This window comes from Podarcis raffonei, chromosome Z (genome assembly GCF_027172205.1).
Source record: "Podarcis raffonei isolate rPodRaf1 chromosome Z, rPodRaf1.pri, whole genome shotgun sequence".
NCBI lineage: Eukaryota > Metazoa > Chordata > Lepidosauria > Squamata > Lacertidae > Podarcis > Podarcis raffonei.
Window position 1 is genome coordinate 20,586,377 of NC_070621.1, and position 27,887 is coordinate 20,614,263.

General features: G+C 44.9%; 2 protein-coding genes across 3 annotated transcripts; both read left to right on the forward strand.

The window, feature by feature from the left end:
* Positions 1–873: 873 nt before the first annotated feature.
* On the forward strand, positions 874–9,068 carry LOC128406761 (uncharacterized protein C2orf78-like). Its single transcript, XM_053374433.1, has 2 exons — positions 874–996; positions 5,596–9,068. Exons 1-2 carry the CDS (start codon positions 990–992, stop codon positions 7,416–7,418), a joined length of 1,830 nt encoding a protein of 609 aa, XP_053230408.1. The 5' UTR covers positions 874–989; the 3' UTR covers positions 7,419–9,068.
* A 2,128-nt stretch (positions 9,069–11,196) lies between these two features.
* EDA2R (ectodysplasin A2 receptor) lies at positions 11,197–27,184 on the forward strand. 2 transcript variants are annotated; one of them, XM_053374147.1, is made up of 9 exons: positions 11,197–11,281; positions 13,149–13,272; positions 15,365–15,475; positions 17,797–17,975; positions 18,711–18,796; positions 19,839–20,003; positions 21,581–21,727; positions 23,190–23,701; positions 26,612–27,184. In XM_053374147.1, exons 2-9 carry the CDS (start codon positions 13,225–13,227, stop codon positions 26,696–26,698), a joined length of 1,335 nt encoding a protein of 444 aa, XP_053230122.1. In that variant the 5' UTR covers positions 11,197–11,281; positions 13,149–13,224; the 3' UTR covers positions 26,699–27,184. The 2 variants fall into 2 exon arrangements, with proteins under 2 accessions (XP_053230122.1, XP_053230121.1); XM_053374146.1 differs by lacking the exon at positions 11,197–11,281 and adding an exon at positions 11,288–11,405.
* The last annotated feature ends 703 nt before the right edge of the window (positions 27,185–27,887 follow it).

Sequence of the window (27,887 nt, forward strand, 5' to 3'; positions counted from 1 at the left end):
AAGAAGGACATTGACAAACTGGAACGTGTCCAGAGGAGGGCAACCAAAATGGTCAAAGGCCTGGAAACGATGCCTTATGAGGAACGGCTAAGGGAGCTGGGCATGTTTAGCCTGGAGAAGAGGAGGTTAAGGGGTGATATGATAGCCATGTTCAAATATATAAAAGGATGTCACATAGAGGAGGGAGAAAGGTTGTTTTCTGCTGCTCCAGAGAAGCGGACACGGAGCACTGGATCCAAACTACAAGAAAGAAGATTCCACCTAAACATTAGGAAGAACTTCCTGACAGTAAGAGCTGTTCGACAGTGGAATTTGCTGCCAAGGAGTGTGGTGGAGTCTCCTTCTTTGGAGGTCTTTAAGCAGAGGCTTGACAACCATATGTCAGGAGTGCTCTGATGGTGTTTCCTGCTTGGCAGGGGGTTGGACTCGATGGCCCTTGTGGTCTCTTCCAACTCTATGATTCTATGATTCTATGATTCTATGATTCTACACAGCTACATAAAGCTGGATCCGACTGAACCTAGTGCCTGGACCTAATTGGCACTTAATATATGCCACATGCTGGTCTACCCTTCAGACAAAACCCAAAGGAGAATCCACACAACTGTGTGTACAAATTCTCAGTCCCATTCCCCAATGCTGTCTTAAATCAGGCTGAAGACAAAGGATTTCCCAAGGAGCCTGCAAAGAATGGCCTAGTGCGTAGGGTAGTCTGATCACACTTCCCCCACCCTAAGCTCCGTCCCACTTTTCAGCCTTCTGCAATGACATCATCTTCCATCATCCAATTCTGATTCTAAGATTCTCCTGGCCCCTTCCTCAGCATCTGCATGGTTGCCATAGAGATGGCAACAAACTTTTTTTTTGCATCATCATAATTCCATTGTCTACTCCTTACCGGACGCTTCCTTGGTAAGCATTGGTGAGACAAGCCTAATGACCCACAATCCAGTTTCACCCCTGTATAAAGGGAACATCCTCTTGTCATCATGGCAGGTAGGAAATTGAGTTATCTAGGTGCTTAGAAGGGACCCTCCATTGTCCCAGGGGGCTAGAGAGAATCTGAGAAGCAAGCAGTGAGATTGAGGGTTTGCATCTAGGGAACAGGTGAAGTCTTTGGGCAACGTATAGCTGCATACATGGAAACTGGGATAGACAAGAGAAAGAGGTTTTGGTTCAAAAGCTGAAGGGCACAATCTACCCAAATTAGTCACAGCTAAGTCCTAGGGTAGGGACGTGGGTGGCACTGTGGATTAAACCACAGAGCCTAGGATTTGCCGATCAGAAGGTCGGTGGTTCGAATTCCCTGCGATGGGGTGAGCTCCCATTGCTCGGTCCTTGCTGCCAACCTAGCAGTTCGAAAGCACATCAAACTGCAAGTAGATAAATAGATACCGCTCAGGTAGGAAGGTAAACAGCGTTTCCGTGTGCTGCTCTGGTTTGCCAGAAGCAGCTTTGTCATGCTGGCCTCATGACCCGGAAGCTGTCTGCGGACAAACGCTGGCTCCCTCGGCCAATAAAGCGAGATGAGCACCACATTAGGTCACGACTGGACCTAATGGTCAGGGGTCCCTTTACCTTTACTAAGTCCTAGGGACACCCAACAGTGCTGAGGTTAGCCATCCCTAAGGCCTATTCCATGGATTTTGGTGGGCAGTAGATGTTCCCACTAGGTCATAAGTACTTTCAAATGTGTGGGTTTATTTCATTTTGCACAACAGCCAATGTGCATTTGTAGAACAGGCAAAAAGAAGAAGAGGAATGTGATACAGGTTCCCACCACTCTCAGGGGCCACTACCAGCTACTTTGGCACTCACTGATCCAATAGCCCAACTGCCCATTGCTTTGCATCCTCTTTTGCATCATAACATTCTCTGGCAGCGTAGAATCTTGGGGGTTATACTGTGATGGTGGCAAACCAGTTCATACAACCGCAGTTTCCATGGGTGCCCCTCTTTTGGCTGCTGACTTGATTTGAGCCCTCAGTGTACATTTCTTGGGACCAGTTTGCCTTCCAGCTCAACTTGGACCATCTGTGCCCACTCAGCCACTTCAGTCTTTGGAACTGACATTCTTATGAGTGCCACATAATCGCAATTCTGTCTTCGTAAGAGCTTCATCTTTTAGTGTTGCAGTACCTACACTTTGGAATGCACCTAGAGCCAGTGGGATTGTAGTGGTTAGAAGAGTGGGCTAGGACCTGGGAGAGACCAGGGTTCAAATCCTTGCTGAGCCATGAAGCTGATCTTGAACCAGCAAAAACGCTACCAAAAGGGAGTTTGCTGCTGCAATTCTTATTATAACCAATCATCTTCATGTGTAGCAAAACCAAGCTGTAGAACTGGCCTTAAGTGATCAACTTAGCCACTCTTGCTTGGAAGTAAGACCCTCTTGAATTCAGCAGGCTTATTTCTGAGTAAACATCCATAGGATCAGGCCGCACAAAGCAATGGATGAGGAACAAATGCTTCTGCTCTAGAGAAAGGAGGAGATTGCAGGCTTTAATCTGCTGCTACTTGGAGAGAATAGTTTCATTTTAAGCTGAGCTGCCTCCCTTTTTTTGTCTGATCTGCCTCCCATTTCTCTCAGTCCCGCCTTTCTCTTGATAAAGTTGCAAGGGGAGAGAAATGGCACATAAACAATTGCCAGTTTGCATGTGATGCTCTTCCCAACTTCTTTTTTCATTTCCTGCCTCGAACCATAATGAGCAGACACCATGATGAGCAAAGGAACGGAGAGTCATCTCCCCACTTTTTTAGGTAAACAGCGAAAGGTATAGGGAATAGCGCAGGGTTAGCCTGACCCTTTAGCAAAGTGGGATTGGTACTTTTCCAGCTGGGTGGTGGTGGGAGATGAACACATTTTGCAAACGCTGCAAAAAGGAAGTTTGCTGCTGCAGTTCTTTTTATAACCAATCTTCTTCACATGTAGCAAAAATAAGCTTATAAATTAAGGATGCTGCACCCCTATTATGCTTACCTGGGAGAAAGTGCCACTGAACTCGGCTGTGCCTGCAACTGTAGACTTACTTCTGTAGGGCTTGCTTCTGAGTAAACATGCATACGATCAGACTGCAAAAAGCAATGGATTCATTTAAACCCAAATGCAGTGTCTGTGTGTATATATACTTCTCCCTTTGTGTAACATAGTGCTTATAGTGATATAGATGTATATATGAATGATGGGGTGGGGGGTGAGAGGGAGAGGGAGAGGGAGAGAGATGCATAACTGCTCTGAAGACCAGATCACCTGTTTTGCTACTTCTTTAGAAGAATAGACATGTATTCATTATTTCCAGAGAGGACGTACAGAATCTTAAAGGTTTCCATATATCTCTCTACTAGTAGCCTGTGTAGAATGGATCTAAAACTGGGGTGGCTGTTACATCTATAGATGAGGTTGCCATTCTTTTTAGTAGCCTATATTCTAGCAAAGTTATCAGCCATTATTTGTATACAGTAACGAGTGGTTGAAAGTAAAAATTGGTAAGATTATGAAGCTGCTGTTGGGAATCTTAAAAAAAAAAAGATGCAGCAACAAACTGTTGTTCAAGGTCTTTATAAATGACTTGGATGAAGGAATTGAGGGGATGCTCATCTAATTTGTAGAAGAACCAAACTGGAAGAACTAGCTAACGCCAGAGAAGACAGAATCAGGATTCAAGATGGTCTTAACAGATTGGATAACTGGGCCCAAACTAACAGAATTATTCCAAGACGGACAAATGTAAGGTTCTACAATTAGGCAGGGATAACCAGATGCACAAATATACAACATGGGGGACACCTGGCTTACCCATGTGAAAAGAATCTAGGGGTCTTTAGTAGGCCACAAGTTTAATATGAGTCAACAGTGTGATGCAGTAGCAAAAAATAAAAAAAATGCTAAGGCTATTCTAGGCTGCATCAAGAGAAATATAGTGTCCAGATCAAGGGAAGTCATAGTACCACTCTATTCTGCTTTGGTGAGAACCCTCCTAAATTGTGTGTAGTTCTGGGTGCCATAATTTAAGAAGGATATTGACAAGCTGGAAGGTGTGCAGAGGAAGGCAACCAAGATTATCAAGGGTCTGGAAGATATGTAGCCCCTGACCACAAATTAATCAATATCAGTCTGTTGGCCACCACCAGGGTGCGTAGAATCCATTTCCTTTGTCCCGTTGTTCATTTCTGTACAATATGGCTCAAAAGAATATTATCCGCTGAAAGTTTTAACTTTTTCTGCACACATAGTTATACAGTCCAGCACTTTCTTCCAAAACTTAGTAAGTACAGGGCACATAATGCCACTATACAAATCTGTTGTGTGTGACACCATTTGGAATACTGTGCAACTGCTCTGGTCACCTCAGCTCAGAAAAGAGTTGGGAAAGGTTTGGAAATAATTGAGGGGGTGGAGCAACTCTCCCATGAGGCAAAGTTGCTGCATTTGGGACTTTTTAGTTTAGAGAAAAGATAAGGAAAAGGTGACATGATCAAAGTTTCTGAAATGATGCACAGCATGGAGAAAGTGAACACAGAGAAGTTTTCCTCACTCTTTCATAACACTCGTGGACATCCGATGAATGTGGGAAGATTCAGTACAGATAAAAGAAAGGGTTTATTCATGCAGTGCATTGTTAAAACTGTAGAACTTGCTCCCACAGGAGGCAGTGATGGCCACCAACTTGGATGGCTCTAAAAGAGGATTAGATGGGGTTATAAAGGAAAATACCTTTGATGAAACCTGGTCTCCCTTTTTTCATACATAAGGAGAAAAGAAAGGAAAGCTCTTTCAGCAGCCTCACAAACCTGTCTGTGGAGAACCTATATGGACTGCCAATGCTGAGTACCTGAGGGCCCCGGTCCTGCCACTCTCCAACTGGCCCGGGGCAGCACCTGACAGGCCTCATAAGGACTGCTGCTGTGGCTGCTGCCCAGCAAGGACTGGGGTATTTTGAGGGAAGTTTTGTTGGGAGTTTTTGTTGTTGTTACTGATATTAACTGATATTACTTATACAGTGGTACCTTGGGCTAAGTACTTAATTCGTTCCGGAGGTCCGTTCTTAACCTGAAACTGTTCTTAACCTGAAGCACCACTTTACCTAATGGGGCCTCCTGCTGCCGCCGCGCCGCCAGAGCACGATTTCTGTTCTCATCCTGAAGCAAAGTTCTTACCCCGAGGTACTATTTCTGCATTAGCGGAGTCTGTAACCTGAAGCGTATGTAACCTGAAGTGTATGTAATCCGAGGTACCACTGTATTAATTTTTGTATCTTTATTTTTATGTGGAAATCGTTCCATTTGGTTATGTAGTTTGTATTGGTGACTTATTGTATTTTATTATTTGCTGGAAGCTGCCCAGAGTGACTGGGGAAACCCAGCCAGATGGGTGGGGTATAAATAAAAATTATTTATTTATTTATTTATTTATTTATTTATTTATACCATGTAAGATGACACCATGGGCTTGGTACTGTGTTATTTTCTTTGCTATGACTCTATTGCATAATAATTTTTTTTAAAAAAAATGGAAAAAGAGGATTAGACAAAGTCATAGAAGAGGAGATGTCTATTTATATCTTCTAATGTATCTTCCTTTTGTCTTTCTTTCAGTGGTAGCCACTCAGACACATGAGGGGGACCAATCACATAATCCTCAGTTGGCAGCTGAAGGAAGCCACCTTGGGGGTTTGTTCCATCTGCCGGACGATCTCTTCAGTGACTACCCTGAGATCAATAACCTGGTTGCATCCTTTGAGCCGCTCTTTCCAGAATGTCTTTCCACACCTCTGGGTTCCAATGAGGCAAGTGAGGGGACATTCAGGGAGGACCCAGGAAGCGACCAGGTGTTAGCCACAGCAACTGTAAGGCAGGAGGCAAGACCTAAATGTGACACTGCCAGTAAAAACCAACAGCAGACTGAGGGGCGAATCAAAGATGATAGCAAGGTTCCTAGTGTTACAGGAGCCAAGGGAATGTGTGGGGGTACATTGGCAGGACAGCCCTCAAGTCATTTCCCCAGGATCTCTGCAGAGCCAGAACTGAGGAAAGAGGGATTTGGAAAGAGCCGGAACACTGATCCAAAGTCTGTTGTGTCAAAGGCTCCAGACTCTACATTTTCTAACATAAAGGGGAAGAGGAAGGCCATTTTGACTGAAGACAAACTGGTGGGAAATTTCCCCAGAACAAGTCTAGAGTTGGAGGCGTGCAGCTCTTCCAAGCGTCTTCAAGAAGGGCTGAGCGCCAAGTGCTCTCGAGGAAGCCATTCCAGCCAGAAAAGCCAGGAAGAGAAAAGCAAGGAGGAGAGAAAGATGCCTTGCCAAGACTTTCTGAGAAAGAGGAAGGCAAAAACCATTGGGCTCCAGCAGGAAGCTTTAAGAATGGGTGAGGACATGCTGAACAGCAGCAAATCCAAGACAGCAAACAATGATTCCAAGCCGGGGGGAAATCTTGGAGAAACTAAGAGTAGAGAGAAGGCCCAAGCTAAAGGGAACCTGGCTGGGGTAAAGGGAGAAAAGAATGAGGTGCCCTCAAAGGCGGTCCCCAGAACCAACCTGGCTTTGCAGATGATAGAGTCTGTGCGAGTCTTCCATCCCCTGGGCAAGAAGAAGCACATAATCTCCATGCCTGCTAAAAAGTCTGTGCAAGTCTTCCATCCCCTGGGCAAGAAGAAGCACATAATCTCCATGCCTGCTAAAAACATCTCTCCACTAAATTCTGCCAACAGCAGTTTTGCAAAGACAGAGGCCACATTGGAAAGACCTATGCTGAAGATACCACATAAGCTCAGGCTGGCCCCCCTGGCTCCGCTAAGGCTAGTGTCCACCGCCTTGCCAAAGCCCCTGCCAAAGCTGGCAGCCACTCCATTGCCAGAGTCACCAACAGCACCCTCCCCCCTGTCAAAGTCATCTCCAGCACCCGTCCCACTGACAAGGCAGCAGGCAGATTTGTCACCTGCAAAACCTCCAACCTCTGTGTGGAATCGGCTGGGGACATCCACTTCCTCTGAAGGAGCGCCATCATCTCCTGGGGTTTGCCAAGCTAGGGAGTGGGTAGTGCAGTCCAGTGTCCCCGCAGAAGGACCTGATCTCCCAATCCAGCTAGCCACCCCAGCTGAAAACCCTTGGTGGCTCTGCAATGTCTACCCACTTGCAATGAAGCTAGTGAAGCCTGCGCTACCTGGGCAATCTGTGTCTCCACCACAGGAAGATCCAAAGCTTATCACACAGAGGAGGACCCCAGGAAGCCCAGAAGAGTCACTACCAGTAATGGAAGAGAAGCAATGTGCTGAGGAGGTGAGGGAGAGAAAAGCTGAGGGAAACTGCAGCCTCAGGGAAGGACTTTTGGTTATGGGAAAAGAGGAGGAAGATGATCTTTTAGACATATGCAAAATTATTGTGCCCGGTTTTAACATGTGCTATCCTGAGAGCTCTTAGAAATGCTTTGGTAATCTATCATATCCTTGGACAACAACTAAGAAGTGGACAGGAACTGAATGTTATCCAGATCTTTGGACCCAACGTGCACATGAACAGATTAAAAGAGACTTCCATTAATGTTGGGTGGATGGACGAGGTAAAGGATGTTGCAAATTAACATCCTCAGGGAGAAAAACCTCAAAAGCCTTTGGGGGGGGAGTAGCAGCTGCAGCAGCAGTTCCCAAGATCTGACCATCTCCCTCCAAAGGCGAAGAAGACATAAAAGATCCACCAACCTGAAAGTTTCCCAATTTGTGGCCTATCCCTTTCAGCCAATGCTGCATCATGACTGACATCTTATACGGCTACCTACCCATGAGGCTGCCATTGTTCTCCAATTACGAGAGACTAATTTACAACACAAGTGTGAGAAAGCACAGTTAAGGTGGCAAGAAACCAGTGATTTCTTTTGCAGAATGTCTCATCCTAGCAACCTCTTCTCCTTCCTGTTGTTCCTTCACCATTGCTCTGCACTTGTCTGGAACAGAATAGATGCCCCACCCCCAATAGGGTCCAACAGGGGTACTCAATGTTAGGTAATTGTTAGGGGTATCATTCCTGATCCTCTGCAAGGGACAAAGTTGTGTTGATGTTCTTCTTTACAGTCATCTGCTGGAATTTTGCAGGTAGGAAGTGGAAGGAAAAGTGCTGTCAATCATTAACAAAACTGTTGGAATCACACTTCTGTTTACAGCAGCTGATGCCTTACAGTAAACCTCCCTAGGTCTAAATGAACTCACAAACAGTTCCTAAACAAACAAGGGTCAAGGCAGCCCTCAGGTGATGAAAGCCAGCTCCCCTTTTGCTTCTGAAAGTGCATTGCAATAAATAAACAAATCAGTAGATAGGACACTGAAACATCCAGGGTTTGGGGTGCAGTGGACAGGTCAGAATCCCCAACATTTAGATAGGAGGTGGTTATTTTGGCCCAAGGCTGTCTATTTGAGGTGCTGGTCCTTAGTGACAAAGTGTAATCTCTCCTTACTATGTTCCATCTCCTCCCTAACAGCCAACACCAAGGGTTTCTGAAAAACAAACTAGAAAAAGTAGACGTACTCAGGAAGGGGAAGGTTATTATGGGCTGTGATATGAAGTGCCACGTGCCAAAGTGGAGTGGAAATGGTGGGGAAGGTGCCACTAAGCCATATTCTGGCAACTCCTGCTGGCCGAGCTAGTGAGGCTTAATTGACCTTTGGAGATCATGCAAGCAAAGTGTCTGTGTTTACTTGTTTTACTGAGATGCATTAATGCATATTGTTGTATCGATTATATGCAAGTCACGCAGCATCTTAATTATGGAGTCCATAATCTGGAAAATAACTGAATCAGATCATGCTCCAGTTAGGGATTGCTCAACCCCCAACTTCTAAGTATTCCTTGGTTGCTTTCCAAAGTTGGTTTGAGCTCTCTCTTTATTACACACACATGGGGGGTGGGGGGCACTGCTAGAGGAACAAGTTTTCTGCTTAAGATTTATAGGTTAAGGTTCTTCTATTGTAAATATTCTTATTTTTTATTAGAGTAATTCAACCCCCTCACCCTCCTCTTCTTTGTGGAACTAATGGAACTCCACAGTCATCAATAAATGACTTCCAGTTTTGCTCACAACTATCTTGCCTCTATGTTTTCTCCTTTGTCCTTTCAAATATTGTCCTGGGACAATTTTACCGTTAAAACAAAATTCTGGAATTTGTCAGATAACGGGATGCAAAATGTCATTCAGCTGATGCAACGCCAGGGACATCCCAAGGATACAGAAGGACAGTTGCATCAGCACCTGGACTTTGAAAGGTCAAGTCACCCTCTTCTCAGGGGCAGTTGTGTCATGGATCCCTGACATGTGCCAGGATGTCCAGCCCCGGGGAAGGGTGGGGGGAATCAAATGGAGCTTTTCTGTTCTTTTTCAACTTATTTGCTCACCCACCTATACACAGCATTAGCAAAACTGCCTTTGCTGCTCTAAGGTACACGTATACTGGTAGAATAGAGATTCACTGTGTTGACACACTGTCTGCTTTCCTAGCTTGGTTATTTTCTGCTAGGGATTTATTTTGTAAAATTCATACACCACTCCATTAAAAAAAAACACACCAAAAAAAAACCTTCAAAGCAGATTACAAAAAGAATAAAACAGCAAAATTATCAGTAAAAATAGTTAAAAGCAACTATTTAAAACATTCAGAAAATAATTAAAATAAATGATAAGCTAAAAATTGGATCATAACACTTGTCAGCATCCTACAGATCTGGGCAGGTTTGCCTAAACAGAAATGGAAAGAGGACAGTGGAGGTGTCTGCCTGATGACAATAGGCAGGGAGTTCAAAAGTTGTAGATGCTGCTGCGCAAAACTATCACTTTTTTACAAGGGCATATTGAATATTATGTGGCACTCATAAAAGTGTACTGCTAGAGGAATCGTCCTGTGTGGAAGCCGTGCCTGCCCATTGCATATATCAATAGCTAGCAGGTAAGGACTGTGGTGCAGCCCCCAGTGGCCCCTGTCTCCTCATGTGCCACGGAGAGGCTACACCACTGGCCTCATGCCCCCGTGGAGTGTACGGAGCTGGACCTGCAGAACCTCTCCACCCAGGCTGACATCCTGGCCACCATAAGAGAAGAGAATCACCGTGAGGAAGGGGCTGCTCAGGCAGGGAACAGCAGTGGGCTGGAGCTGAACCCCACAACTCCTGAATGTCCTATCTGCCGAGAGGCAGAGGCTTGGCTCTCTCCTCAATCTTTTTCATCCTTCCAAAACCTTACAGTTGAAAGCAGGGAGCAACCGGTTAGTCACCCAACTTTCTCTGCTCTTGAGCAAAAAACTATAGAAGGGAAAATAAGGGGCTGCCCTTTTTATTATTAATATTATTCTGGCTGTTTTTATGTGCAGATTTCTATAGACCACTTGACTGTAAAAAAGTGAAATTGTTTACGAAAAGAGTAAAAGAGAGATTACAGGTAAATACAGTTTAAAAAAGGGACGCGGGTGGCGCTGTGGTCTAAACCACTGAGCCTCTTGGGCTTGCCAATCAGAAGGTCGGCGGTTTAAATCCCCATGATGGGGTGAGCTCCCATTGCTCGGTCCCTGCTCCTGCACACCTAGCAGTTCGAAAGCATGTCAAAGTGCAAGTAGATAAATAGGTACCGCTCCAGTGGGAAGATAAATGGCGTTTCCGTGCGCTGCTCTGGTTCGCCAGAAGCAGCTTAGTCTTGCTGGCCACAAGACCTGGAAGCTGTACGCCAGCTCCCTCGGCCAATAAAGCGAGATGAGCGCCGCAACCCCAGAGTCGGCCACAACTGGACCTAATGGTCAGGGGTCCCTTTACCTTCATAGATCTGAAATTGTTGTTTATGGTTAACATTTTTCTATTTTCTAAATTTCTATTTTTAATTTCTTTTCTTTTTTTCCTTTCTTCCTCTTCTTTTTGAATATTGCTTTATAGATGTATAAATAATTCTATTCATGTGTATATGTATGAAATTTGTTTATTTCTTTTCTTATTTGATTTTTTTTTGTATTCAATAAAAATTTAATAATAATAATAAAATAATAAAGAACCAAGCGAGCTTATCCTTCCAGTGTGTGCACGGTAAACCACGCCTCTCGGGAAGCTTATCAGCATAGCGGCTTGGGCAACAGCCAATGGGAGAGCGGCTTCTCTTATCTCGCCTCTTCGCCTTCCATTGATTGGTCGGTAAGCCCACCCCTCGGGAAGGGCAGTCTGTATAGCGGCTCAACCGTCAGCCAATGGGAGAGCAGTCTCTCTATTTGTCTCCGCCGCGGGATGCAGCAGCCAGAGATATATCCTTCGCTGCTGTTCAGGTAAACGTTCAGTCTGACAGGTGTGCGCCTCCAGGGTAACTGCGCTGCTCCACCTTCAGTCTCTGCCTTGGGGTCGGTTCGGTTTGACTCCGAGGGCTGACTCGCTCGTCCTGCGTGTCCCCAGGTAATCGGGTCCGGAGGGCGCCCGCGGGTTTACAGAACGTGTACACGGTGCTCTGGGTGAGACCCCGTCGGGCGCGTCTAGGCATATCGCCACAGCCTGCCTGCCTGTCTTCGCGTGGGAAGGAGAAACGGGAGTTTTTGGCTTTCCCGGTTTCTAGACGGGGAAAACAAGCCGAAGAAGTATGGGGAGGGAGCGGAGTTGCGGGCAGGCAGGAACTGCTTTCATAGAATCATAGAAATGAACAGTTCGAAGGGACCCAAAGACCAAATAGACAACCCCGTGCAATGCAGGAAAGAAAAAAGGGACGGAGAAAGGAGCCTTCTCGACCTCCCTCACTTTTTAAGAAATAACAAAAAAAAAAAATTCCTTCCAGTAGCACCTTAAAGACCAACTAAGTTAGTTCTTGGTATGAGCTTTCGTGTGCATGCACACTTCTTCAGATACAAGTGTGCATGCACACGAAAGCTCATACCAAGAACTAACTTAGTTGGTCTTTAAGGTGCTACTGGAAGGAAAAAAATTTTTTTGTTTTGACTATGGCAGACCAAAACGGCTACCTATCTGTAACTGGAACTTTTTAAGAAATGTATCCCGCCCCCGCCTCCTAAAGCTGGGAGCCCGGCCAGGCTTCTTCGGGAATCGAGCCCTGAGCTACAGGCTGGGAGGGCAGCCAGGCGAAGGGGAGATGAAGCGGGTCCACGTGGACTCCTAGAGAGGCTGGGCTGCTGGGCAAGCCCGGGCTTGCAGCGTTGAGTCGGTGGAGGAGAGGGGCTTAATCTTTCATTCCAGGGAACTTATTGGCTTTCTGGCTCTTTGAACCCGACAGGTCGGATGCTGGAATGACAGGTGGTGAGGTTTAGTTGACAACAAAAGCGCACATCACGAATTTGGAAGCCACGGAAGCAGAGCCACTATTATTTTTAGAATCGGTCAATTTTTGTGACTGCAAGTTTTTAAAAACCGTTTTAAATATTTTTTTAAAACGTAACTTTTATTGACGTTTTAAAATTATTAGAAATGGAAAACAGGGAGATTATACCAGAAAAAGCATGATGTAGCATCAAGGTTTTTTTACTAGACCCTTTGGAAACTTAGTTTATGGAATCCCCACCCCTCCAAATTAGGCTGTCTGCCAAACACTTTGAGTACCAATATTCCAAATGAATACTGCATTTTCCTGTTGTGACCTACCCTGGGACCTAGGGTGAAGGCTGGATAATAAATTCGTAACAACATGTCACAGGAAAAATATGAGATAAATCCTCAAGGCCATGATTGTAATACTATATCATGCACTGTAGATTGATAGCTAGATTGGTAGTGACTGAGAACTAAAAAATTTCTCCTTATCTGCAGTAATACGCGTGGTTTTATTTAAACTGTGACCTTCACCTAAATTTAAAAAATGCAACCAATGCATGCTTTGCTCCTTCCTGGCTTGCTAACTAATTTTTTAAAAAATGTATTTCTATTAAAGAGTTCTTGGTTTACAAAAGTATGTGCAACGTCTCTTTTCAAGTTACATTTTCTACAGATCAGTTTCATTTGTTGAGACTTGCTAACTAAAATTTGAGCAGGGATTAAGAATGGCACAGCTATTTGTGATGCTGAAAGTTGTTTGTCACAACAAAGTTGCTTTGTATCTCAGGGTGCAAGAGACTTTTGGGGGGGGATCACCCTGTCTGGGAAAAACCTTAATTCTTAATTCTCCCCCCACTCTTTCCCCTTTTTTTTCTTTCATAGTTTAGATCCTAAGGAACGACGTTCACAAGGGTGCCTGGCCAGCTGCATTTCTGACTGAGGAACTGCTGAGTTTGAGATGATGAAGGAAGCGTGGCTGATACTTATGGTGGCGTTTGTTACCAATGTAAGAATCTTCTCCATTGTTATCTGCTCCGTTGCATAAAGCTCTCTTGCGCTGTCAAGCTGAGGGGAGGGCAAGTGTTGGGGGATTATATCTAAATCTTCATTATGGGAGTTACAGAGCACAGCCTCTAATGATTGGAGAAATTCATAAGAGCTAAAGCTATCAGTGGGCTAGAATATCATTTCAGAGGTGATAAGCTCCTGAAAAGCCAAAATAAGGTTGTGGTGCTATAATCTCCCCCCCCCCCCAAAAAAACAAACCTGGGAATAAGTCCCATTTAAACACAGTGGAACTTACTTCTGAATTGACATGCATTGGATTGCACTGCAAATGTATTAAAAATTTACTAGGAGGTCGATGGGGATGAGTACTTTTATATCCCATATTTTCCTCCTAAGGAGCTCAAGGAGGAGTACATGATACTCCCTGTTCCCTCATTTATTCCTCTTATCCCAAGCCTTTGGTTTGTTATCATGCCATGTATTTTCGTGTCTTTAAACATTAAACCACTCTGTGATCCTCTAATGGAGGGCAGTATATAAATTTCATATCCTCACAACAGCCCTGCAATGTAGGTTAGGCTCAGAGGCAGTGTCAACCCAGGGTGTGGCGGCCATGGAAAAGGGAAACATCATTACAAAAGGCCATGAAAAAAAGAAAACTTCCAGTATTACAAATCTTATACAAATATACTGTGGGATCACATTTGAAATGCTCCGTACAGTGCCAGTTGCCTCACCTAAAAAGGATGTGGTAGAGATGGTTCAAAAAAAGGGCAACCAAAATGATCAAGGGGGTGGAGCCAGTGGCGTAGCGTGGGGGGTGCAGGGGGGCCGGCCGCACCGACCACAACATCTGGGGGTTAGGGCAAATCCACGGGATAGGGGGCGCAAATCCACAGGTTAGGGGGCGCAAATTACTTGCCTTGCCCCGGGTGCTGACAACCTACGCTACGCCACTGGGTGGAGCGACTCCCCTGGGAGGAAAGGTTGGTGTGTTGGGGACCTTTCAGTTTGGAGAAAAGGCAAATACAGTGGTACCTCTGGATGCGAACAGGATCCATTCTGGAGCCCCGTTCACATCCTGAAGCAAACACAACCGGCTTCCGTGCGTCTGCGGGTCGCAATTCACCGCTTCCACGCATGCATGTGATGTCATTTTGAGCATCTGCGCATGTGCGAGCGGCGAAACCCGGAAGTAACGTGCTCCGTTACTTCTGGGTTGCCGCAGAGCGCAACCCGAAAATGCTTAACCTGAAGCTATTTCAACCCGAGGTATGACTGTAAGAGGGAACATGATTGAAGTTTATAAAATGGTACATGGCATGGAGAAAAGTTCTCCCTCTCTCATAACGCTAGAAGTCGTGAGCATCCAATGCAACTGAATGTTGGAAGATTCAGGACAGATAAACGGAAGTCTCTTTTCATTCAGCGCATAGTGAAACTATGGAACTCAGTCCCCTAGGAGCCAGTGATGGCCACAAACTTGGATGGTTTTAAAAGAGGATTAGTCAAACTTCTGGAGGGAGAAGACTATTGTTGGTTAATAGCCATGATGGCTCTGCTCTGCCACCATAGCTGGAGGCAGCAATGCTTCTGAATGCCAGTTGATGGAAACCACGGGAGGAGAAAGGGCTCATGCTCGTTTCCTGCTTGTGGGCTTCCCATTTGGGCATCTGGTTGGCCACTGACGACCAGATGCTGGACTAGATGAGTCATGGCCTGATCCAGCAGGGGTGGTCTTATGCACTTAATGAGCTGGGTGTTCTTGAAGGCAGGACGTGTATAAAGTGCCCCTTTTGCAGGTCTCCAAATAACTGATATTCAGCAGTACCATGGTTGTGGGGTTTCCATCATTGTGCACCAAGAGGTGTCTCTTGCAGTGATTTTGAAGTTTCTGTGTGCAACAGGTTCAAGCAGAGGCACTTTGGGAGTTTAGGAAGTTAAGCCCTAAGAAAAAAGGATTGTTGTGCTGGTTTTTGTTTGCTCCGTTTGCTGTACAATCATCCAGGTCCCTGGGAAAGATCACAACCTTAAGCTAAGGACAGATGCAAGTTAATGCAGACCTTTAGAGGCTCTTTTCCTTCTGACAGGTACCACAGTTGCCTGCCAACCCACTCGCATGCCAACAGGATGAGTACCTGGACGATCAGGGGAGATGCAGCCCTTGTCTGAAATGTGGTCCTGGAATGGAGCCTTCCAAGGTAATCTGAAGCTGTTCAGGGCTGTCAATAATACCTTCTGGGCTTGGCCCCCTCCGCTCTGGGCAGCAGCATAGTGTGGGTTGCCAGCACCTGGGACGGGCAAGTCGGTGCCAGAGTGCTCCATCCCACTGGAGCCACGTGAGGCTGTGCTGCACCACCTACCCACAAAAGATGGAGCCCAGCTTCCCGTGGGCCTGAGTTGCTCTGCCACCCACCAGGGTGGGGCAGATATCCCTGTGGGAGTGCCTGGTTGCACCCCCTCATAATTTTGTGTCTGGGACCATGCCCCCCCACCACCACACACACATTACACCACTGGCTGTGGGATGCCGGTTAGAGATTCCTGGTGTAGAAGATTTTTTTCAATTGATCACTCCAGTTACGATATTGGAGACAGCTCTTATTTGATTGGAATAGGAACAGCTGCTGGGAACCCACATAAGTGGAGTCCACAGATCTATAAATCACACTGGCTTATACAGAGGCATTCCCTTGAAGGAATGGGTTTCTTTTCCCGGACATCGGTCCCTACGTATTTTGTGGTGAGCACATAAGATAAAGTATTGACGTGTTTTCTTTGCTCCCCTAAAGAGTCATGGTCATCCCTTGCTGTGACTGATAAAGGGGAGAGCTCGTTTATGCAATTGTGTCCTTATTTTGCTTTTGCTCAACAGCTGAAGTTTTACGCATTTTAAAATGCTCTCTTTTGAAAGAACAAAAGGGGGGGTTTGAGTCAGTTTTAAACTTGCTACACAGAAACCCATTCCTTCACCCTCACCTTAGCTTTGCAAATGGGTAGAAATTAAATCATGTCCTTAGAGGAAATGCAGGTCTGGATTATTAGAGCTGCATTCAGCAGGAAGAACAAAGTTTCTACTTTCTATTACTGGTGTAATCTGTTAAATGGAAGCGCTGTTGTTGTTGTTGTTGTTGTTGTTGTTGTTACTATTACTATTTTTATATATTTACAGTGGTGCCTCGCAAGACGAAATTAATTCGTTTCGCGAGTTTTTTCGTCTAGCGAATTTTTCGTCTTGCGAAGCACGAAATCCCATAGGAATGCATTGAAATTCAATTAATGCGTTCCTATGGTCAAAAACAGTCCAAACAAAGCCAAATTTGGTACAACAAGAGTTTATTAAGTGCTCTTTAAAGTCACACATACTGTAAAGAGCATTTCAAAATTCAAACCCAGATTTTTTTTAAAAAAAACAGCAGAGTGGCCCAATGGTCACAGAAAATCATAAAAATGCAGAAAAAAACACACAAGCTTCCAGATTCTTGCAAACCCCTTCCCAACTGTTCCCCCAGTCACCCAGCACACAGAAATTCAAACCCAGATTTTTTTTAAAAAAAACAGCAGAGTGGCCTAATGGTCACAGAAAATCATAAAAATGCAGAAAAAAACCACACAAGCTTCCAGATTCTTGCAAACCCCTCCCCAACACCAAGTTCTTGAATTCCAAACACCCCAACCCAAAATCCAAAAACCACCAAAAAAGTTTTAAAAGTTTAACTTACCAAATGGCTGCAAAAGAAGTTTTGGGAAAGCTTCAAAAATCACCAAAGTCTTCAAAAACCTCAAAAAAGGCTACCACACCATTTGCTATGAGTTGCTTCTCGAAGTCAAGTCGCAACTGTACAGTATTAATGGTTTTAAGAAAAAGGAAACAAACTTGCAAGATGTTTTCGTCTTGCGAAGCAAGCCCATAGGGAAATTCGTCTTGCGAAGCAGCTCGAAAAACGGAAAACCCTTTCGTCTAGCGAGTTTTTCGTCTTGCGAGGCATTCATCTTGCGAGGCACCACTGTATTTACATTTGTATCCCACCTTTCCTCCAAGGAGCCCAAGGCGGTTTACGTACTACTTCTCCCCATTTAATCCCCATAACAATGTTTTGAGGTGGCATAGTCTGGGAGGCAGTGACTAGCTCCCAAGGCCATTCCGTGAGCTTCCAGGCTGAGGTAGCATTTGATCCCTGGTGTCCCAGGTCCTAGTCTAGCACTCTAACCAGTATGTCATACCGGTTCAGGTAGAAGACCCCTAATGGATGCAATGAATTCGGATCTATTTACAAACTGTGTTTAACCGTGTCATTTACATTGTATAATTATTGAATTTTTATTGGGTAGCAGTAGGTACATTGGGATTGCTTGTTGTATGTATTTTAGAAACTGATAGTTAAGAAGAAGGGGGGAAAACAACTTAGAAAAGGATGCCAAACCTTCTGCCTGTGGCATTTCATCTGGCTCTTTTTTGGTGGGGGGGACACGGTCTCAGGCTGCAGCTACAGTCAATGGCTTTGTTCCTGTGTTTCGACAGGAGTGTGGTTACGGTGAAGGGGGAAGTGCCCATTGTGTTCCATGCCCACCCAGGAGGTTCAAGAACAACTTGAGCCACCTTGGCTGCAAGCCCTGCGTCTCATGCAGTCTCCTCAACCGGATCCAGAGACACAACTGCTCCTCCATCTTGAATGCAGCCTGTGGAGAGTGTTTCCCCGGGTAAGTACAAGGTGAACTCCAAGAGCAACACAGAACCTGTGGAACTGGCACTCTTACAAGTGCCACATAATACCCATTTCACATTTGTAAGAATTCAATCTTTTAGTGCAGCAGCACCAACACTGGAACTCCTTGCCTGTTGACATCAGAGGGACACCTTCACTGTACTCTTTTCAGCAGCTGCTGAAAACATTTTTGTTTAGGCAACATGTCCAGATGCTTAAAAAGTTGATGTCTGTTTTAAACCGTTGGTGGTTTTTTTTTGTTTTTTGTTAATTGCTTATTTTTATCTTCTAAATGTTTTAAAGAGTTGGTTTTTTGAAGATAATTATATTGTTCTCTTTGTGAACTGCTTTGAGGTGGTTGTTTTTCCAGTCAAGCAGTGTATAAATTTTATGAAATAAATAAAAAATTCTCATCAGAGTAGCTCTGTCCACTGGTTTGTGTTTTGGTGCAACTGAACATGAACTGGGTGCATGGTGAAGCATTCGTCCAATTGATACATCCAGCATTGGATGTAGTAATTTTGCATTGGGAACAATTTGAGTGCATGGATTGGTCCTTAGCACTGCAGTGTTGAGGGACACAGAGAGCCAGTGTTGGAAAAATTCTTAAACAGCAGCAATGGGCGCTTTGAGCTAATGACCACTGCACAGAGCATCCTCTGTCACTCAGGTTCTTTTGGTACATATGGCTCTCATAACTTGTCTGCTCCATTTTTCTTCCTCTTGACAGTTTCTACAGGAAAACTCAAATTGGAGGGCTCAGGGATCAGGAATGCATTCCTTGCACAAGGCGGACCCCCTCCTCTGAGCTAGACTGTAAGTACCTGCTAGGTCTTTTGCCCATCTGTTTCCCCCAATTCAGATTGCAATTTCATCATGCCACTTCATTCTAGAACTGTTTCAACTGCAGCAGCGAGGGAAAAAATGCTTTAAAAGAAAGAAGTTCCATACTAAGGGGGTGGGGGCAGGGAACGCAAGATTCTACAATCTGTATCAATTTATGCACGTATTTCAAATTTCACATTTTGCATAACTTATTCTGCTGGTCAAGCGAAGAAATCACTGAAGTTTCACTGAGACTATAAATCATGCCCCTGGAAACCCGACTCAGACCATTACCCTCTCGCAAGCTATTTTTGCTGTATCCAAGACCACAGTTTCTACTTGTGTAAAATTATAACAGCGTTGCTTTAGAAGCCCTATCTATTTTCAGGTTACTTGTTGTATTTCTATATCCCATCTTTTTCTCCAAAGAGCTCAAGGTGGCGTATAGACAGTTCTCTTATGAAATCCCCACCACAGCCCTGTGAGGTAGTTTAGTCTGAGAAGCAGTGACTGACCCCCAACGTCTCACGCCGTGAGTTTCATGGCCAAGTGTGGGATATGAAACCTGGTCTTTTCCCAGGTCCTAGTCTGACACTCTAACCACTACGCCACACAGTACATTGCACTTTATTGGGCCCTAACTCTCCCTTGTCCCCTTCAGTGCAGGGAGTTCCATAGATGGAGCTTGGAGCTTTTAGCAGCTGTTGACCCATAGAAGCAACACATGTCCTCACTGAAAGGGTTTTTTGCCACCGCCTCCTCATGCCTGCAGATTAATGCACCCTGAAGTAAAGAAGCTCATCTCCTGCTGGGTGGCTCTGCCAATTCCTTCAATGTTTTGTTTTCTGCAAACCTTCTGAGATGGAGGGCTGCAACGAATTTCAGTTTTGCAGTCTGGAAAGATGCAGCCCCCCCCCTTTTGCATTTCCTGCCCAGCCAATATGCTTACTGAAGGGCAACTGGGATCTGTGACCTTACTAATGAGCAAACTGAAGCATCTGTGGCTGTTCATTCCTCACTGATGTGTCTGCAGGCGGTTCCGGAGAGAGCGTAGTGCCGGTGAGGTATCCCATACCTGCTACTCAGGACCTGCTCTTTGTGGTGCTGACCCTCACCACGTTTATCATCACTGGGTTGGCACTGGTGACCGTCACCATCCTCTACTGCAAACGGATCTGGAAGAACCACTGCCAGCATGGTGAGTCAGTCCTGTGCAGAAACTCTTACCCCCTTCCTTTCCAGTGGCTGCTAGCCATGGTGGCTCTGCCTCCACAGTCAGAGGCAGTCATGCTTCTGAATAGCAGGAGGGTGGGGAGGGTCCCCTTGTGCTCAGGTCCTGCTTGTGGGCTTCCTTTTAGGGGCATCTCGTTGGCCACTGTGAGAACAGGATGCTGGGTGAGATGGGCCACTGATGTGGTTCACTGGTCCTGCTGAGAGGTCTCACCTCTCAAGAGTTTTTTTCACTTCTACAGAATATGTTCTATTGCTTTCTCCACTTCCTTTGGCATTTCTTGCTGTTGACCACACCCTTCCCCACTTTTCTGCACCATCCTAGACAGCCCCATAATTGTGTCTCTTACCCCAGGGCTCTTTAAACTTCCTGAGTGAGAGCAGGTAGAATGGAGAGTAGCTAGCAGGCTAGTGGGACCCAGAGGACCTATTCTTTGCACATCCCCTCTGGATGCTTGGTGCAAGTTACTGCTTTTTGTCCTCAGTTTCCACATTTGCAAAAATGGGCATAATAGGTGCATATCTCGTTGGGCTGTTGTAAAAATGAAAATGCTAATTGTGAAGTGCTTTCTATAGTTTGAGCAGTGTTTTTCTTATTATGTAATAATAACTGAGTTGTAATAAAAGAAAGGTGCTAGGTTGTCCTAAGTTACATATGTCCTTACTTTATAATAGGTAATTAATTACCAATCACAATAATAACTGGACTGGTTCTTTTCCTTTTTTGACAAGCTCTGTGGATAGTCAGAATGTGGTCAGGTGGGATTAATAAAACACACATTTGTTTTATTTACTGAATTTATATCCCACCCTTTTCTCCATGGAGCTTAAGGTGGCACATGCAGTTCTCCTTCCTCCTCACTTAATTCAACAACCCTGTGAGGTAGGTTAGACACAGAGAAACAGCAATTGGACCCAAAAGTCTCACCCAGTGACCTTCACATGGCCGAGTGGGGATTCAAAAGTCCTAGCCCAGTGCTGTATCCACCACAGTACACTGACTCGCATCATGGCTATGTAGTCAAGGTAAAAAGGTAAAGGACCCCTGGACGGTTAAGTCCAGCCAAAGGTGACTATGAGGTGTGGTGCTCACCTTGCTTCAGGCCGAGGGAGCCGGCATTTGTCCAGGCAGCTTTCTGGGTCATGTGGCCAGCATGACTAAACTGCTTCTGGTGCAACGGAACACCGTGACGGAAACCAGAGCACACGGAAATGCCATTTACCTTCCTGCCACAGCAGTACCTATTTAGCTACTTGCATTGGTGTGCTTTCGAACTGCTAGGTGGGCAGGAGCTGGGACAGAGCAATGGGAGCTCACTCCGTCGTGCGGATTTGAACTGCCAACCTTCTGATCGGCAAGCCCAAGAGGCTCAGTGGTTTAGACCACAGCACCACCCATGTCCCTGGCTATGTAGTATCAGTTTCTCAGTGTATGAAGACTTACTTGCAAGGCTGATATTCCTGTTTTTTTTATTCCTTACATCGCTGATGACTAGGTGTGTGTGTTGACAGTGTTTTTCCTCTGTATCTTTTTTATCTTTCAAGCGTTCCATAGTAGTGAGGATTTATCTGACCAGGAGGGGACATTTCAAGATTCTGCCACGTCTGCTGGCTTCCCTTGCCGCACGTTCCTGTCCAACTCCTTCTCTGTAGCCATCAAGCGTTTGAGTCCTTGGCAAAGGCCACAGGAAGGTAATACTCTAATGGTGATGCTCTGAGGCCCAGAGGGGGTGGGCGGTGAAGGAATTGTGGTTTCTCCATCTCTCTCTCTCTCTCTGTCTCTCCGTCTCCGCTTCTTTAAATACTTAGGATCTTATTCAAACACAGGAATCTAGCATGCTTAACAATAGAACTTTCGGACATCCAATGTAGCTGAATGTTTGAAGATTCAGGACAGATAAAAGAAAACGGGCTTCTTCATGCTACACAGTTGAACTTTGGAACTCCCTGCCACAGAAGGCAATGGTGGTCACCAACTTGGATGGTTTAAAAAAAAGGATTGGGCAAATTCATGGAGGAGGAGAAGGCTATCAATGGCTACTAGCCATGATGGCTGTGCTCTGCTGCTACAGTTACAGGCAGCAGTGCTTCTGAATTCCAGTTGCTGGAAGCTGCAAGAGAGGAAAGGCTTCTTGTGCTCAGGGACTGCTTGTGAGTTTCTCTTTGCGGCATCCACTGTGAGGACAGGACACTGGACTAGATGGGCCATTGGCTTGATCCAGCAGGGCTCTTATGACCAAAAGATCGGCAGGATCATGAGGGTGAGATGCAAATGACAGCCTGCGAGAGAAGCCAACAGTAATTTGGCCTTCTTAGTTTAGAACAGGGGTGCACAACCTGCGGCCCTCCAGATGTTGTTGGACTACACCTCCTATCATCCCTGACCACATGCTATACTGGCTGGGGCTGATGGGAGTTGTAGTACAGAAAAATCTTGCTGGGGGGTTGCAGTTTGTGTACCCCTGGATTAGAAGAAGCTCAAGGAAAGGGAAGCATGATCAGGAAGACCCATTGCTTTGAATAGCTTTTTTTTTTCATTTGCAAAGGTACAGATGAGACTGTTGCCAATTTGGGAAGGCAGAGGGAAAATCCATTGGTGTTGGGAGGAGGAATTAGCTACATAGAGATCCATGAGGTGATTTGCCTTCTCCTCTTCCCTTTCCTGGGAGACCAGGGAGAGGTGGCTGTAGGAAACCAGTGCCTTTAAATTGAGAGATTTGCAGAGGGGGGTGGGGGGGTCCTAATTTCAACAGCATTTATGAAAGCCATATTCAAATACCTGAAGAGCTGCCGCATGGAAGAGGGAGCAAGCTTATTTCCTCTTGCTCTGGAGGAGAGCATGCAAACCAATGGATTCAAATTACAAGAAAGGAGATTTTGACTAAACACCAGGAATAATTTTCTGAGGGCAAGAGCCATTTGACAGTGGAATGGACTCCCTTGGAAGGTGATGGACTGTCCTTCCTTGGATGTTTTTAAGTGGAAGTTGGGTGGCCCTCTGTCAGGGAATCTTTAGCTGTGATTCCTGCATTGCAGGAAAAAAATGGGACTACATGAGCCTTCGGGGTCCCAACCTTACAGTTCTATAATTCTAAACAACATCTTGCTCCATGTTCTTAAATTGTCTCTTTTCCCCTCTCCTTGATTTTTTAAGGTGTGGCTGAAGCTGTCCACTTTGTCTCAAGAGTTCCTGGGGTTCACTGGCCCTTCCAGGAGCCCGACCGGGACTTTGCTCAGGTGATTCCTGCCAGCAACCAAGCTCCTCTGGGCAGGAGCGTTGCGGAGCACCAGCACTTTTTCAGGGACTCTGGCTACAGCGACTATTCCTTGACAGACCTTAGACAGGACTGTGGTGCAGCCCCCAGTGGCCCCCCAGTGGCCCCTGTCTCCTCATGTGCCACGGAGAGGCTACACCACTGGCCTCATGCCCCCGTGGAGTGTACGGAGCTGGACCTGCAGAACCTCTCCACCCAGGCTGACATCTTGGCCACCATAAGAGAAGAGAATCACCGTGAGGAAGGGGCTGCTCAGGCAGGGAACAGCAGTGGGCTGGAGCTGAACCCCACAACTCCTGAATGTCCTATCTGCCGAGAGGCAGAGGCTTGGCTCTCTCCTCAATCTTTTTCATCCTTCCAAAACCTTACAGTTGAAAGCAGGGAGCAACCGGTTAGTCACCCAACTTTCTCTGCTCTTGAGCAAAAAACCATAGAAGGGAAAATAAGGGACTGCCCTTTATTATTATTATTATTATTATTATTATTATTATTATTATTATTATTATTCTGGCTGTTTTGATGTGCAGATTTCTATAGGCCACTTGACTGTAAAAAACCGAAATTGTTTACGAAAAGAATAAAAGAGAGATTACAGGTAAATACAGTTTAAAAAAGGGACGCGGGTGGCGCTGTGGGTTAAACCACAGAGCCTAGGACTTGCTGATCAGAAGGTCAGTGGTTGAATCCCCGTGATGGGGTGAGCTCCCGTTGCTCGGTCCCTGCTCCTGCCAACCTAGCAGTTCGAAAGCATGTCAAAGTGCAAGTAGATAAATAGGTACCACTCCGGAGGGAAGGTAAACGGCGTTTCCGTGCGCTGCTCTGGTTCGCCAGAAGCAGCTTAGTCATGCTGGCCACATGACCCGGAAGCTGTACGCCGGCTCCCTCGGCCAATAAAGCAAGATGAGCGGCACAACCCCAGAGTCAGTCACGACTGAACCTAATGGTCAAGGGTCCCTTTATCTTTACCTTACAGTTTAAAAATAATATGGAAAATAATCAGTGATAAAATGAAATCCAGATTAAAGCTCATCTCGGCATTCTGCACATCAGGGTAGGCTTGTGTAAACAAAAATGTTTCTAGTGGTACCTGCTTGATGTAAATAGGCAGGGAGTTACGAAGTGTAGATGCTGGCACACAAAAGGATAGATTTCTGGCAAATGCAGAGAAGTATTTTGTGGCACCTGTAACAGTTCTGGTTCTGCAAATGGCAATGGCTGTGTGGGTGAATGAATGAAATCTTTATTGCTAAAAGCTATAAGCCGTTACAATTGGTCACAATGTGTAGGATACAAATAATTAATTTAAAACTGAACAGCAACAATAGCAAAGCAAACATAGAATAATGCAAAAATCACATTTACATATGTTAAGCACTCTACTTCTCACTTCTCCTTATTATACTTGTATTGGTGCTAAGCTCACAGCTTACTTGCAGCCAAGGCAAATTTTGCAATCTGTGCAGTAATAAATATGTTATTGCCAGCCAGCAAAATAGATATTTGCTCAAGGGGAGGTCGGTTGGAGAGAGAACAAAGAATGTAATCAAGGATTTTTTTTCTAGGGGATGTATATAAAGAGCATCATAACAAATACTGTTGAATATCCCCCCATCTCCCAACTCACAGATGCAGAGTCTTTGGTACACAGGGGTGTTATTAAATCTTCCCTTTAGATATGCGGAGGGCATACACTGAAAACACAAAGCTGTAAATGCTTTTCTAAGTAGTGCCAGCATGAGATTAATAAAGTATTGCTCCAGCCCAAAAGATGTTTTATATATTGGATACCAGGATGAATATGACATCTGGGACAGTGAATGAAGGTCCCTCCATTTAGAGACTAAATAAAAATTTTCTTTGATGAGTTGTTTGACTCTGTTAGAGGTAAAATTTGATAGGGAGTCCACATTAAACCCATAATAATGGAGACACTTACTGACGGAGTTTGCTCAAGAGCTTCGGGGCATAGATTGCAATTGCTCTAGGAAGCATTTATTAGGGAGCCTAGTATTACTCATGCTAGCCAACTTCAGCCAGAATAGGGCTAGCGCTACATGCACACTGGTTTGTAAGGAAATTAGCCCTGCTTCAGCTCTTAAAAAGGGGGCAGGTATACCTTTGGGAACAATCAACAGTGATTTCAGGAAAGAGTTCTGCACCACTTCTAACGGGAGGACATTACTATATCTATATCCCCAAATCTCTGCACCGTGCAATAATTGTGGCACAATCTTCTTTTGAAATACCTTAACTGTGGGGGCAACTAAACTCCCGCCCCTGACCTCCGCAAACCGTAATAAGGAATGAATCAAGTGAGAGGATTTCAGTTTAGCTGCGAGGAGGTGTGGCTTCCAGGACAGTTTTGAATTAAAACCCAAGCCCAGGTACTTACAATAGCATTGTTGTTCAATGGGATTATTGTCCGAACTCCATCTGTGAGGTTTACTCTTCTTCCCCAAAATCACCACTTTAGTTTTAGAACGCTTGACTGTTAACTGGGTTGAGCGGGTGTACATGGTGTAAGGTGATCGTGCACATACATTAGTCCTTAGCGGGTATGGCCTTCATATAGTACTTAAATACTTCTTTGCCACTTTTCTAAAGTTGTGCTCAAAGCAAATAATGGTCCAAAGCTGAACAGCATATAAGCAACTTTGCAGGAGGTTGGACTAGATGACTCTACAGTTCTGTGAGCATCTCAGTCACTATACCTGTTAACGCTATGAATGTCAGTTGGGTTAGGCACATACAGAAGTGTTTTGGGAGGCAAGCCTGCTCCTGATTTCCCACTCCTACAGGTGCCACATGGCACCCACTCTGCCTCTGTAAGAATGGATGCTGACTAGGGACAGAGGAGAAACTTGATTTAAACCTGCCTCACACACAGGTTTCAAAACCGAAACAGCCATCCTCCAAAACCTGGACTTCTCTAGCCAAGTGATGTGTGCAAAAAAGCACATACCAGCATAAATCATGAATAAAATTGTGTGTATTGGTGAAAGTCAGGTGCAAAAATGCATTGTACTAAGAGGAAATTGTTCTGCAATAACGTGTGTTAGTCATATACAAATGGGAATAATGGGAAGAAGTTGCACTAAAACACTTGAGTTTTCCTGAGGGGCGTGTGTGTGTATATACACAAACATTCAAAGTGTTGAGAACTGAACTTGGAATAAAGAGGAAACAGAATGAAACCAAAAAAGAAAGATTTGCCCACCCCTAGTGCTGACAGAGTGATGTTGACAAGATTGCCCTGCAAGTATTTCCTACTAACTGACTTGTTTATTTTTTCCCTTGTCAGGAGAGTGATGTTTGGAACCTCGAAGTCAAGACTGAGGATGCCACACAAGATGAAGAAGTGTGCACCATTTGCCAGCTGAAGCAGTAGTCTAGTTGTGCTCCAATGTGACATCAGAGTCAGTATGTCATACTAGGACCTAGGAAAGACCAGGGCTGAATTCTCCGCTTGGACATGAGGCTCATGTCATGAGACAAAGGTTCTTGAGAGCAGAATAAGTAATGCAAGGCCTACAAGGCCTACACAATCATTCAAGCCTGAAAACTGATAATTGTTAAAAGCAAACTGCTGAATCATTGTAATTTATCTACAGGATCACTCATTCTCTCTATAAATTTGTAGCCTGTTTGCAGGCAGGCCCAGTGTAGTATCTGTGCTGTTGTTGTAATGTGTTCCTGTGAATGTAAATCTAAGGCAGACAAGAGTGGCTCCAGGACTCTAGTTAATCAGTAGTTAAGACTATGCCTCTGTGAAGAGTCAGATAGCTACTATGAGCACTCTGTGTATGCTCTTTAACTATGCTGTTTATGAACAAGTTAATTTTCTTCAGTAAAGTTTAATTCTGTTTATGAAGAAGACTCTGCGTTGATTAATTTACCGCTGCGCGACAGTTCACTGGGTGGCCTTGGGTGCCAGTCACTCACTCTGAGCCTAAGCTGCCTCACACGGTAGTTGTGATGATTAAATGAGGAGGGGGAGAACCATGTACACTGAGCTCCCTGGAGGAAAGGTGGGATGATAATAAATGATTAAATCTCCAATAAAGGAGCACCTGCAGCAAAACGTTGCAGTGTGTAATACTTCTATTCAGGGCTCCAACCACTTCCCCACCCTTCAGTTTTTGTTCCTCTCCCCCAAATACAGTCAGTCAACAATCTGTGGCCATCGAACATGCTCAAACCACCTTGGGGTGCTTTTCTGAGCAGGGGAGCACTTCCCCTTATTTCCACCCTCCCTTCAAAAAGTATTTTAGTGTGGCAGCATCTTGAGAATTCCCTGCCTACTCTTTTTAGTGCCAGCTAAAAACGTTTAGGAAAGCCCGTTGAGAAATTTAGAAAGTTGATGTGTTTGTAGTTTATTGCTGGTTTTAGCATTTTTGGATGTTTTATTCTGCAATATTTTTGAATGTTCTTTATTTTGTAAACCACTTTGAGGCTTTTTAACAATCAAGTGGCATATAATTTTTAAGATTATTTACAAGATATATTCTTGTAATTTTATGCTGCGAACTACTCTGGGATCTTCAAATGAAGGCCAGTATTCAAGTTTAATTAAATAA

Excerpts from the sequence above, each read along its gene's own strand:
- EDA2R (XM_053374147.1), top strand. The coding sequence starts at position 13,225 with ATGATGAAGGAAGCGTGGCTGATACTTATGGTGGCGTTTGTTACCAAT. Across the intron at positions 17,976-18,710 it reads TGTGGAGAGTGTTTCCCCGG|TTTCTACAGGAAAACTCAAA; the intron begins GTAAGTACAAGG and ends TCCTCTTGACAG. Across the intron at positions 23,702-26,611 it reads TTGAAAGCAGGGAGCAACCG|GAGAGTGATGTTTGGAACCT; the intron begins GTTAGTCACCCA and ends TTCCCTTGTCAG.